Below are 13,433 nucleotides of genomic sequence, written 5' to 3'. Positions count from 1 at the left end.
TGCTCTCTCCTTTACAATAAAGTCTCCTCTTACCCGGTGATGTGAGGGGCGGCTGATTGTCCATCATGACGTCTTTGTAGAGATCCTTGTGTCCTTCTAAATACTCCCACTCCTCCATGGAGAAATAGACAGTGACATCCTGACACCTTATAGGAACCTGACACACACAATGATACAGTCACCATCCAGACACATCCCTTGTCTGTTACTGGATAATGTCCCAGAATTCCCAGCACCGCTCACCTCTCCTGTCAGCAGCTCCATCATCTTCTTGGTGACTTCTAGAATCTTCTCCATGTTGTGTCTCTCGGGTTTTAGGGAGTCACATGCAGGCGCTGTGATGGTCATATCATCACCTGACTTCATAAGAGGAAACATCTGCAGAAAAAAAAAAAAAAAAAAGTAATATCACGTGACTACCAGAATCCCCCTCACCTCTCCGGTCAGGTCTGTGTTTTATTAACAGATAAGAGAGTGATGTCATGTGACCTCCCAGAATCCTCCTCACCTCTCCGGTCAGCAGGTAGATGATCTCCAGGGTGAGGTTTAGTATCTTTTCAGTCATGTGACTCCGGTCCTCCTCCATCCTCATTGGTGCCGTCATTTGATCTATACAGGTCTCCTCCTTGTAGACGGATAACTTTGAGAAATGAAAGTAAGAATTATTTGGATGGTATTGGTCACACAATAAAAGGATGTGGATATGGGGGGGGGGTAATAGGAGGGTTTATGTACATTGGAAAACTACTGCCCCCCATCGGGACACATTTCATTTGGACTGTTTATTATTTGCTACATTTTCATGATCCCAGAACAGCCCTCAAAACATAAAGTACATGACACCACTCATTTTTAAATGTACCACTCCAGATCCAGCTTGGATCTAGGCTACCAAGTAGCACATCTTCGGCAGGAAATAGTATAAAACTTGGTAGTAGCAAAATGGGCAAATGCTGCCATATGCAGCTCCCGAGGACTACCCAGGGCAAGATAAGAAATATCCCCAAGCAGAGTTCCATATCCCTGCCTGGTGAAGGTGCATCTACACAAGCTGTCCGACACAATGTTCCCATAGACACACCATTGTTCTGGGGACTTCCCGGCAGAATAAATCCGGTAACTACTCCCAGCCAGTCAAAGGTTTTCAGGACCCGGCTCTCCTCCATGCTCTGACCAGGAGAAGCAGACAAAATCCTTGGATTATCCTCCATGGGCCATAATCAGTAGGTAGAAGGCTAACCCATAGTCCCCTCCATAAGCCCCTGTCCCGGTTGAGTCCATCACAGTCCCCACAGGATTATGATGGTGGAGTAGAGATCTCTGGGGGAGAGTCTGTTATCTTCCCTCCAATGGCAGCCCAGTGTGTGTAGGAGGTCAGAAGGGGTGAGAGCCTTCCTCTATTGGATGTCAAGTACACTGTAGTATCCAGGACATTGTACAGAGTTGTGGTTAAAGCGGTTGTATACTCATTTTTTTTACTTTTACCTCCAGGAAAGCCTATAATAAGGCTTACCTGTAGGTAAAAAAAAAATATATTCCCCTCGGTATGCCCCGCTGACTGCAGCAGCGCATGCGCACAAGGGGATTCTCGGCTGAAAGTCCGGCAGTGGCCGGAACTCGGCCGGGATGAAATCTCCCGCGCGCATGCGCGGGAGTGACGATATCGCGGCTCCGGCCACTCACAGCGCCGGAGCCACGATACCCGGAAGAAACGCCGAGGGAGCATGTCAGCTCCCTCGGCGTGGATCGGGCCAGATTCCGGGGGCCTCGTTCTAAGGTAAGTATTTCATAATGAGCTAGTATGCGGTGCATACTAGCTCATTATGCCTTTTGCTTTGCAGGTGGTAAAAAAAAAAAAAAATAAAAAAAAAAAAAAATTTGCGGGTTTACTACCGCTTTAAGTTCCTGGTGCTCTGAATTCCAGCACTGGGCATTGCCAGACCCTGTGTCATGGGAAGGTATTGGATTGCCTCACCCCCAACACATAGTACCGACCCCTGACCACCCTCTAGATCAGGGATACTGAATCAAAATTCACAGAGGTCCGATTTGAAATTTTTTATTTCAGTGATGGTCCAACACACATGCTTGTGCAATGCATCTGTCACATCACAGCCCGTTTTTTTTAAAACCCCATACTTTCATCAGTTTCCTTGGTTCCCCTGCATATCACAATCCCCCCCCCCCCTCTCATCAGTTTCCCCTCACAGTAGTGTTCTGAACCCCTCTTCACAATAGTATCCTCTGCCCTCCTTCACTGCAATACCCCACAGTTGCAATTCACCCTGCCCCTTTTCACAGCTCAATCCCCCCGCAGCTCTTATCCCCTTCACATCACAGTCCCCTGCAACCCTGGCCCCCCCCTTCACATCACATCTCCCTGCACCTCTGACCTCCCTTCACATCACAGCTCCCTGCAACCCTGGTCCCCCTTCACATCACAGCCCCCTGCACCTTTGCCCCCCCCCCATTCACTTCACAGCCCCCCTACATCCATCTCTGTCCCCCTTCACATCACAGTCCCCCGGCACCTCAAGCCCCCTTTCACATCACAGCCCCATGCACCTCTGGTCCCCCTTCACACTTTTAGCACAGATGTTCTCCTGGAACATGGTCAAATCTACAGAATTGCCATTACATGGTTAGAGCTAGATTTTGATTCTAAATGGGACCTACAACCAGAGGCAGGGAAAAAGAACTGGCTCCTAAATGGTGGGATCACGGTGGTCCATATAGAACAGTGACTCAGTCCGCTATCTAATGATTCCTGCTCTAGATAATGCTGCACATTCAGACCTCCTCTAAGAACGAATGTCCACCAAGGGGCAATGCACTGCTCTTCTTTATTCCACTCGGTATCTTGAAAAATTTTATTTAAGCAGTGAGATGGCAAGAAGGTGGAGGCTCTTTCCTGGCAGGAGTTTTGCAAGGAGGTCTGAAATGTAAGTGTAGGTGGGAGGACGAACAACAAATAAAAGACCTCTCTCTACACTAAAATCCCTTTGAGCCCTACAGGCCCCTTTTCCCTCAGAGCCCTGCTGCCCATCAACCCTATCAAGAGCCCAGAGTCCTTTAGCCTCAGTACTCCTCAGGGGCCGCAAAGTTCTCAGCCCCTTTATCCCCTGAGTGTTGGGCCCCACTAACCTCATAGGGGTATCTATAGTTCTTCAGTCTATCCCTTACCCTTCACAGCCTCTCAGCCACTCTACTTCCCTCAGCATTTTCCTCCCTCTGACACCAATGATGGAACATACTCTTCATAGCAGGCTGGGGAATGTTTTCTTCCACCTGACCAGCAATGTAAGGGGCTCTATGCTCCATACGGTTGACTGCTGCACTCCATCGTTGGGTTGGCTGCATAGTGTAATGTAGGGAGGAGCGACGTGCTGACGTCACTGCGCGCTACGTCCGTTTTATCTAAGCACGGGCGTGTGTTCTGTAGCCGGCCGGAAACAGATTCTATGCAAGTTTTAAATGTTCTTTTTATGTTTATACGACCGTTTTTTTGTTGATACTTTTTTTTAATGAAAGTGCCCTACGGGTTTTACCTAAGTTTGCTCCACTTTTCCTTCTTTCGAGCAAATGACGATTTACCCTTCGCCATACCACATGGTATCAGTAGAGAGCTGATTAAGCGGAGCCGGGTGACCTTGCCAGAGGATCTCACCGATCGGATCATCCAGAGGATTGGAGTGTGTGTGGAAACCCCTTCAAGGAGAAAGGCCCCCGGCCGGGTTATGGCCATATGCGCTTGAACTTCTCGCAGCTGGTAAGCGTGCATTGCATCTGGTGGTGGGATTTTCTCAGCACTAATCATCTTATTGTGGAAAAATTTCTTCGGCACAAGTCACTTTATTGAGGACAATATCCCAGTCGTCATTCAAAATTTTTTCACGGACTGTGGACGGATTTCCATATATGTTTCCTTTTCCGTGTTTGGATTTATGTTTTTCATAAGAATTTTCTTTTGAGTTTTTTGGGATGTTTAAGAACATATTCACGTAAGTTCACGTAAATTAATTTTTTTCATATTAGTGAATATTCATTTATTATTTATATCTTTATGAATTGTCATCTAAAACTTTTTCACAGGATTTAAGATTTATTTAGAAAATAAATTGAATTACTTCAGATTTGTGTAATATTATTTTGTATAAGCGCAACCTTTTTGAATTTTTATGGTTGATGGTGTATATCTCACATGGTGTTGCTGCTATAGTAGGTGAATTTTCAGTCCAGCGTAGACATTTTTCTATTACAATAGTGTAACGATTGTCCATGTTTAGGGTTACTACCTCATCCCTTTAAACCTGAACACATATGAGCTACATGGGTTCTGAGACTAATTTAATGCAGATAAGGCACAAGTGAGTTTAAATTACCACCTTAACCAGCCACGGAACCCGTGTAATTCATATGCTTTTGGGGTTTAAAGGGATGAGGTGGCAACCCCATGCCTGTGTAGTGCAATAATTGCACTTTGTAGGCCCATGTATGGTCAGGATGGTCATTGTCTTGTCTATTTATTGTCAGTGCTGTTTGTTTAGAGGACCATATTACTAGAATTCAACTCCAAAATGAAGAGCATGTTCCAGCCCCTTAAGTGGGGAAATGTTTAGAGGAACATATTACTAAAATGTATCTCAAAAATGAAGAGAATGTTTCGACCCCATAAGTGGGGGAAATGTTCTGCCCCTGAAGGGGTTAATCTAGGTTTCCACACTATATATGTGTGTATCGTCATCTGCTGGAGATAAATGACATCACAGTGACTATGGAGGAAGAGGACGGACATGACGGGGGGTTACTGGGTGTAAATAGAAAATAAGATCTTATTACCTCCTCTACTGCCACTTCCAGCAATGTCTCCACTCTACTTCCTCCCGACTCACCTCTCACCCAAAACTTCCTGTCTGTACGTGACATCACTTCCTGTGTGTGTTCAATAGAGACTTTCCGTCTTCCTGAATATAAGTGAGATCACCACCTTGTGGAGCTCAGAGGAATTGCAGCCCCGACAAATGTCTTGTGCTGTGTACAGTACAGCCCCATACACACTATCAGATTTTCTGCTGATTTTTGTTTTTAGATTTACCAAAACCATGTAGTGCAAGGGCCTACCTGATTGCATACAAACTGAAACTCCAAAAGGTTTGACCTCATATTATATATGTAGCACCGGCTCCTGAAGAGCACGCACTATGTTTTTGAAATTTAATGTTACACCTGAACTGCAGTTTGGTTTGGGTATAATTATTCCAGATTTTGACCTCAACATCAGTCTGATTGGACTATAGGGTATTCAGCCTGGGTGTGTGTGTGTGTGTGTTTCCTGTCTGGGTAGAAGTGAGCTCACCATCTTGTGGAGCTCAGAGGAACTGCTCCCTTAGAAACGTCTCATAGTGTATGTACTGTATTTCCTCATAGATGAAGTCATCTCCACTCCCACCAAGCGGGATAGAAATATATTATTGCCTAGTCCAGCTTTTCTCAGCTAGGGTTCCTCCAAAGGGTCCTAGGGCCCCCTTGTTCAATCAACAATTTCTGTCTTTCAGTAACAACTAGACTTGTGCACAAAGGAAAATTTCGTTTAGTTTCGGTTCGTTGTCATTCGTAAAATACATCATTTAGTTCTGTTCTATTCGTTATGTTATGTTAATACGTTTTCGGATAATTCGTTATTATTCGTAGAGTGTCGAATTCATTCGTTCGTATTTGTTGAAATTCGCTATTTATGTATGTATAGACATTCGTGATAATGAATCGTAGTTTGGAAAGTTGTTTGTTTATTGAATCTTCTAACACACACAATGACAACGTCTCTTCTCCTCGGCTCAAATACAATACAACACCCTTCTAACTCAGTTCTCAGGAATGCACTTTGCCAGTAATCCATCCTCCGGCACAAAATTAATTAGCTGATTGGATTATAAGATTTACTTTGAGCTGACCTTTTGTTTCATTAGATCTTTAAAGAATTACCGAATCATTTCAAATTCATTCGTTATATTTCTTTCGTATTCGCTGTTATTCGTTATTTTTTTATTCGGATGCATCCGAATGTCTGAAAGATGCAAAATTCGGCTGAATTTCGATTCGTTACGAAACGAATTGCACAAGCCTAGTAACAACTGACATCAATGATCTGTAGGGGCGGGGGGCAGTCTTCTCACTGTTGAAAAACATCTCCTTCTCACACTGATCACTTATATAAGGGCATCCTTCTCCCATAAAACACCACGGTAAGGCACCACTACACCGACCACTGATAAAAGGGGATCTTCTCCCATTGGTCACAACCCCCATCGTGTTTCCCATGTTGTGCTAATCACTTACGGGACTGGCACTTGCAGATGAGGGTATGACAGTGGGTAGTAAGTAAAGGAGATGAGTGTGGAGGTTATGACATAGGGTTGCCACCTCATCCCTTTAAAAATGAACACATATGAATTACACAGGTTCTTTGGCTGATTAAAGTGGTAGCTAAACTCACTTAGTGCATTATTGCCATTAACTTAGCCTCAGAACCTGTGTAATTCATATGTGTTTGGGTTTAAAGGGATGAGGTGGCAACCCTAGTATAACAGTTGGCGGTATGTACAGGAGACGAGCGTGGAAGGTATATCAGTGATCAGTATGTACAGGAAAAGTTTGAAGGGTATGGAAGTGGGTAGTATGTACAGGAGTGTGAAGGGTATGACAGTGAGCAGTATTTACAGGAGAGGAGTGTGGGGGTTAAGACAGTGGACAGTTTGTACAGGAGAGGAGTGTGGAGGATATGACAGTGAGCAGTATAGTACCGGAGAGGAGTGCGGAGGGTATGACAGTGAGCAGTATAGTACAGGAGAGGAGTGTGGAGGGTATGACAGTGGGCACTATGTTGAAATGAATGGGCTGTCTTCCATGGGATGTGTGAAAATTATGCCCATGCTTGGTCGCACCTCTATGAGTGAACCGAGCCTAACTTTTAGTAAACACAAAATAACAATTCTCCATAAACATAAATTATTCTATAAATAATCTGCAGGAGGATCGAAGTGCAGGAGGGCACAGAGCGATTGTGCAGAAGACTGCTGGGGGGGATTGAAAGGGTATTCAGATCTTTTAAATATATACATCGCCCGACAGCATGTCTTTAGAAGACATGACTCTACTACTTTCCTCACAGCCCAGAATCCGGGACTGAGCTGTAGCGGGACAATTACTAGAAATTGTGACTGTCCCGGGTAATCCAGTTAATGAAGATGCTTTTCCAGTGTTCAATGAGCAGAGACTCTGTCCAGAGGGAGGCTATATTGTCGTGGTCAATACTACAGTGCTAGTGTCCGGTGCATAAGCAACCAGCCAGTGGGGAAGCGGGTGACATGGCAGGGTTTAACAGGGGCCCTGGTAGTGAAGGAGCTTGGTGCTTAGGCTTTTTCTAGAGACTAGTTCCTCACATATCAGGACTGACCTTGTGACACAGGGTACCCCAGGGACCCTAGGGACATAGCCTGGGAGTCACAGGAGATGGAGCGAGGCCTCGGGAGAAGAGTAAGCAAGGGATATGTTCAAGAGTTCGCCTTCGTAGAATCCATGCGTAACATATGGATCAATGCCACTGGGAGTGAGGTGACAGGCTACTGAGTTGGTGGAGTCCAGTACACGCTCTGCAATACCGACTCAGAAATGCTGTACAGTGAAAGAAGTAGAGTATTCTGAAGCATCTAGGGCTGCAACTAACGATTATTTTTATAATCGATTAGTTGACCGATTATTGTTTCGATTAATAACCTTAAAAAAAAGTGTGGTGTATAGTTTAGTTAATATGTAAAGTTTAAAAAAAAGGCAATTTATTCTTAAAATATCTCTATATGGAGCCGTAAATATAAATAACCAACTATATGGTTTTGGAGCAAAATATCAAATCCACTCTGAGAATAACAGATAGAAGAGATATACTGTATATATTAGAGGGGATATACTGTATATACTATTGAAGATATACTGCATATACTATTAGAGGAGAGATATACTGTATATACTATTAGAAGAGATATACTGTAGAAACTATTAGCCCTTGTACCGACGGAAATTGTCCGATCAGACCGTGTTGTCGGATAATCCGACCGTGTGTGGGCTCCATCGGATTGTTCCCGTCGGAATATCTGACCGACAAAGTTTTAGAGCTGAGCTATAAAATTTTCCGACAACATGATCCGATCAGACTTTGTCCGATCATGTGTAGAGAATTCCGATCGGACAAAGTGCCACGCATGCTCCGATCAAATTCCTAGACCAAAGCTATTGGCTACTAGCCTGAACGTAGTCCCGTCCTAACGAAATAACGTCATCACGTTCTGACCGATCCGATTTTCCCACAACTTTGTCCGACCGTGTGTATGCAACTCCAGTTTCGGACAAAATCCGTCAGACAAAATCCGACTGATTTTTTTGTCGGAATGTCCGACCGTGTGTACAAGGGCTAAGAGGAGATATACTGTATATACCATTAGAGGGGAGATATACTGTATATAATATTAGAGGAGAGATATTGTGTATATACTATTAGAGGAGAGATATTGTGTATATACTATTAGAGGATATACTGTATAGTGTATATACACTATTAGAGGAAAGATATACTGTACATACCATTAGAGGATATATACTGCATATACTATTAGCCCTTGTACACACGGTCGGAGATTCCGACTACCAAATCCGTTGGATTTTGTCCGAAACTGTTGTATACACACGGTCGGACAAAGTTGTCGGAAAATCAGTCGTGATGACGTTATTTCGTTACGACGGGACTACGTTCACGCTAGTAGCCAATAGCTTTGGTGTAGGAATTTGATCTGAGCATGCGTGGTACTTTGTCCAATCGGAATTCTCTACACATGATCGGAGTATGTCCGATCGGAGCATTTTGTCTGAAAATTTTACCAACAAGTTGGAAAACTTGGTCCGTCGGATACTCTGACGGAAACAGTCCGATGGAGACCACACACAGTCGCAATATCCGACAAAACGGTCCGATCGGACACATTCCGTCGGAATCTCCGACCGTGTGTACAAGGGCTTAGAGTAGAGATATACTATAAAAGGGCCAATCTGGTAAATATCAGACTCATTAACTTTAAACCCATTTTGTTACTGGCCGATTAATCGATTATCGAAATAGTAATCGATTAGATGTCGATTAATCGATTAGTTGTTTCAGCCCTAGAAGCATCACGAGGAACTGTGTCCATAGTGATCAATGAAGTAAAACAGAAGCGTGCCACGGATTACAAAACATTAACCCCACGGGGTTACTGTGTTCTAGCAGAGGATCCTCTCTTTTAACCACTTCCCACCCACTATAAACCTACATGCCGCCTCTCATCGGGTGGGCTTTGACGCCATATATGCGTCCCTATGTAAAACACTTTACTTCGATAAGAACGCACTCCCTGCTTGCGATCGGGCATACTTGCGATCACGTGACTGCCAACCACAGCAGTCAGGGCCAGGAGGTGGCGGCAGGAAGGGGTTAGGATGGAGTGCTGCCTTAGTTCTGTATAATTATTAAAGTCAACCTCAACCCGCCTCTGTGGGCACTAGCGAGCGCTTGCTACCGGTCCCGCACTTGGGCGCAGTAGGCCCCGCCGACAACATTACATAGCGACGCGCATACTTGAGCGAGAGCAATAATTCTCAGCCAATATTCAGGGTGAATTCTAAAAACTGATGACCTGTAGAGGCTTCTTAAACGTCCCCTATGAGCAATGTTTGGATACTGAAGTTTCTCGTCATTGCACCAGCAAGCACCATTTTTTTTCATTCAGTAACATTTTTTATTATAATTTTACTTTTAATAAGATTGCATAAAAAAAAAAAAAAAAATCAGGAAATAGTAAAAGGTAGAAATCCAATTGGACAGGAAAAGGACTTGTCTGGAATATTGAGACTTGAGCAGTTTGGACTGCTGGTAGAAATCATGGGGCCCCCGCACAGCCTACCTGACAAATATAATAATAAATAAAATATTGTAGAAAAACATGGAATTGTTCTGCTGTGGTCACACGCTAAACATTAGAGCTCCCCCTAGCTGCAGCCTGGTAATAACATTGCTAGGCGATCTATTCATTTAGTTGCACCATACTCCCCCATATTTAAATAAAGCTCTCCTGACATTTAGGTGTCTATTCATTAAAATAAAAAAAGTGCATAGCAATTCATCTGGTGAAAGTGCTTGTACATTCCTTCTGTGTGAATGGGAGTTGTTTTCCATTAATCTAAAATGTAAAATACCATATGTAGCCACTAGATGGTGCCAATTGCTATCATCAGACTTTTTCCTTGCAGCCTCAGATGCGCTAAAGATGAATGAACAGGAAGTGATCTATACAGAGGGCCCCTGTTCATTCACAAACTGAAGCATATTAGACACAGTTTTTTCTACTGCTATCAATGGCCAACACAGTACAACACTTCATCCATGTCTTTGGTGATCTCTGATCTCCTTATGAACCATTTCTTACGTGATGAAGATCAGCCATGGAGTATATCTGAGGTGTATATTAGGGTGTGCTTCTTCCCCACATGAGAGATGTGATGTCCAGCAACATTCATATAGAAGACATTTCCCGCACTCAAGGCACTAATATACCTCGAGGGTTGTGTGGGATCCCTGATGTACAGGAAGACAGGACTTCAGTGAGGAGCAATTCCCTCACTTAGGACAGGAAAGTGTCTTCTTCTACTCTGATGTCTGTAAAGATTGGACTTCACTGTAAAACATTTCCCGCACTCAGAACAGGAGTATGGCTTCTCACCCGTGTGAGATCTCTGATGTGTGGAAAGACTGGCCTTTAATGAAAAACATTTCCCGCACTCAGAACAGGAATATGGTTTCTCACCTGTGTGAAATCTCTGATGTTTGGAAAGATTGGACTTCAATGAAAAACATTTACCGCACTCAGAACAGAAATATGGCTTTTCCCCTGTGTGAGATCTCTGATGTTTGGTAAGACAGGACTTCCGCGAAAAGCATTTCCCGCACTCAGGACAGGAATAAGGCTTTTTCTCTGTGTGATACCTCTGATGTTCATTAAGCTGGGACTGATCCGAGAAACATTTCCCGCACTCAGGACAACAAAACAATGGCTTCTTTCCACAGTGGGACCTTTGATGTTTATAAAGCTGGGATGCCCGTAAAAAACCATTCCCGCACTCAGGGCAGGAATGTGGCTTCTCACCTGTGTGCGATCTTCGATGTGTATACAGGTGGGGTAACTGTGAAAAACATTCCCCGCACTCAGAACAGGAATATGGTTTTTCATCCGTATGCAATCTTTGATGTCTATAAAGACTGTATTTCAACAAAAAACATTTCCCGCACTCGGGACAGGAATACTCCTTCTTACCCGTATGAGAATTTTTATGCGCAATAAATCTGCATTTATAGCGAAAATATTTCCCGCACTCAGCACAGGAAAACCTCTTCTCCGTTGGAAGGACGGCACCGTCCCTCACAGTCTGAGGTTCCTCAGGATAAGAGGAATACGATGGTCCATCTACACTGTGTGGTGCCGGATGGACATTTGAGGTAGTCGGGTTTTCTCCTGGACTATACTGTGTGATGTCCTCATCTTCTACTTTACAGTCTGGAGACAAAGTGAGACAATCCTCTGAGGTTTTCCTCATCTCCCGTCCATCTACTAAAATAGAAATACAAAGATTATTACTAGACATGAGCTGATTGGTTCCCCTAAACCAGGACTCCGCCCACATCAGGCAGCTTTGCCTCTGAGGATCTTACAATTCCCCCCTCAAGGTAACTAGTAAATGGGTCCTCTGATCTCCTACCAGATCATTTCTTTATTCATGGACCTTAGTCAGAGAGTGAGGAAACAACGAGAACTGTCTTTTATAGGAGTGACAGTGATGAGGGGATTATAGGACGAGTGTCCCCTCCCCCTCTATCACTCATTGCCATCTTCCCAACACAAGAAGTCCTGCACTTCCTTATTTAGTCCATGATTTAGTCATGAATAACAGCGGGGCTGAGCCCCACCAGAGGTCAGAGAGTGAGGATGGGGGGAGAACAACCAAGATGAAGACTGGACTGATCCTGAAGACCCCCATCATTGGGATATTCACTCCTCCCTCATTATCACTTTCTGTTTAAATTTTCCAAAGTTTGAAGATGTGATCACATTATTATCAACATGTAAAAGTCTGTGCTCCAATCAAGTCATCAGATATAAAATGTAAAGCTGGTAGGAAATGGGTGTAACAAAAGAGAATACATATTATGTGTATATATAGCAGTGTGTAGAGGGGAGAGAGCAGAAGTCAGGACTATAATGTACAATATATTGTACAAGATAAAATAGTTAGGACTATATAGTATCAGAATTATGCGATTGAAAAGATACTGTATATAATGTAAGGGTCAAGACTCATAATATTGGTATTCAATAATCACTCTTCTAAAGAACATGAAGCACAGGACGGTTCAAGCGCCTTGAGGCGATTCAGTTCGCATTTGTAGCGCTATACAAAATCATTCATTCATTCACTGGAAGCTTAAATGTTTACATTGAACAACGGTCAGAGGTCCCATCTCCTGAGACTGCACTCAGTGACTTGGGTCTGAGACTATACAGACATATCCCTCCACCCGACACAGCCAGCAGACAACAGAGCAAGTAATCCCAGGAGAATTGTTCTGTCTGAGAGCTTGCTAGACCAATGTCTAGTAACATCTAGGGTGAAAATAAAAATTTTATTCCCAGCTGAACCCCAGAATCCCCATAAATCCAGTCTAGATATATAAATGATGTCTGCAACACAGAGAAGGAAGATTATCAAAGAGAAATACAGGAATACAGGATGGGGAACACAGCTCAGGAAAGTGACCAGGGGATTACAGGCTGATATCACCCAGTCCCCACCCTACTCTGGACCAATCAGTGAGCAGTATGGGTGGAGGAATGTATTTAGTGTTAATGACCCACCTGTACTGATCTTTGTAGGAGTGTCCTCCTCTATAAATGTCCTCGTTATTCCATCCTCCTCCATAGACTGCTGATCATCCCTCACATACCTCTCTTCTTCTTCTTCTGCTTTACCCTCAACTTTTATATCTATCAGATCTTCACCCTAAACCAAGAGAATGAGAGAAAATATCATCTGTAAAACATAAACTTTAATATTTTAATTTTCTCCCCCAAAAAAATGCACATTATTTCCACAAGTCCATGTTCTAGATGTTCCATCCCAGATAACCTTGTAATGGTGAGGGATGGTGTGATCTTCCTGTGTGGAATACAGAGGACGGGGACATCTCTCTGGTGGGTTCCTGGTATTAGGTGGCTCCATCATATCCTTGTGTCCTCCTTAAATCTCCTCCATCACTCCATACTCCTCATCCTCCACTTTAAACTCTTCTTTAACCAGTT

The 13,433-nt window shown here is 43.6% G+C and overlaps 1 protein-coding gene across 1 annotated transcript in view; it reads right to left on the bottom strand.

Annotated features, from left to right (window-relative positions):
• The window catches only part of LOC143986867 (uncharacterized), a 173,717-nt gene that overhangs the window by 118,387 nt on the left and 41,897 nt on the right, over positions 1-13,433 (bottom strand). Inside the window, exons 8-13 of the mRNA XM_077485273.1 lie at positions 12,990-13,128; positions 10,693-11,687; positions 4,840-4,899; positions 509-640; positions 244-378; positions 34-157 (exon numbers count right to left, since the gene is read on the bottom strand). Coding sequence (XP_077341399.1) covers positions 34-157; positions 244-378; positions 509-640; positions 4,840-4,899; positions 10,693-11,687; positions 12,990-13,128 — 1,585 coding nt within the window. The remainder of the gene's footprint in view (positions 1-33; positions 158-243; positions 379-508; positions 641-4,839; positions 4,900-10,692; positions 11,688-12,989; positions 13,129-13,433) is intronic.

Source organism: Lithobates pipiens, unplaced genomic scaffold (genome assembly GCF_037356315.1).
Source record: "Lithobates pipiens isolate NorthernLeopardFrog02 unplaced genomic scaffold, aLitPip1_a1.2 Scaffold_18, whole genome shotgun sequence".
Classification (NCBI taxonomy): domain Eukaryota; kingdom Metazoa; phylum Chordata; class Amphibia; order Anura; family Ranidae; genus Lithobates; species Lithobates pipiens.
This window is presented reverse-complemented; position numbering and strand designations above follow the sequence as displayed.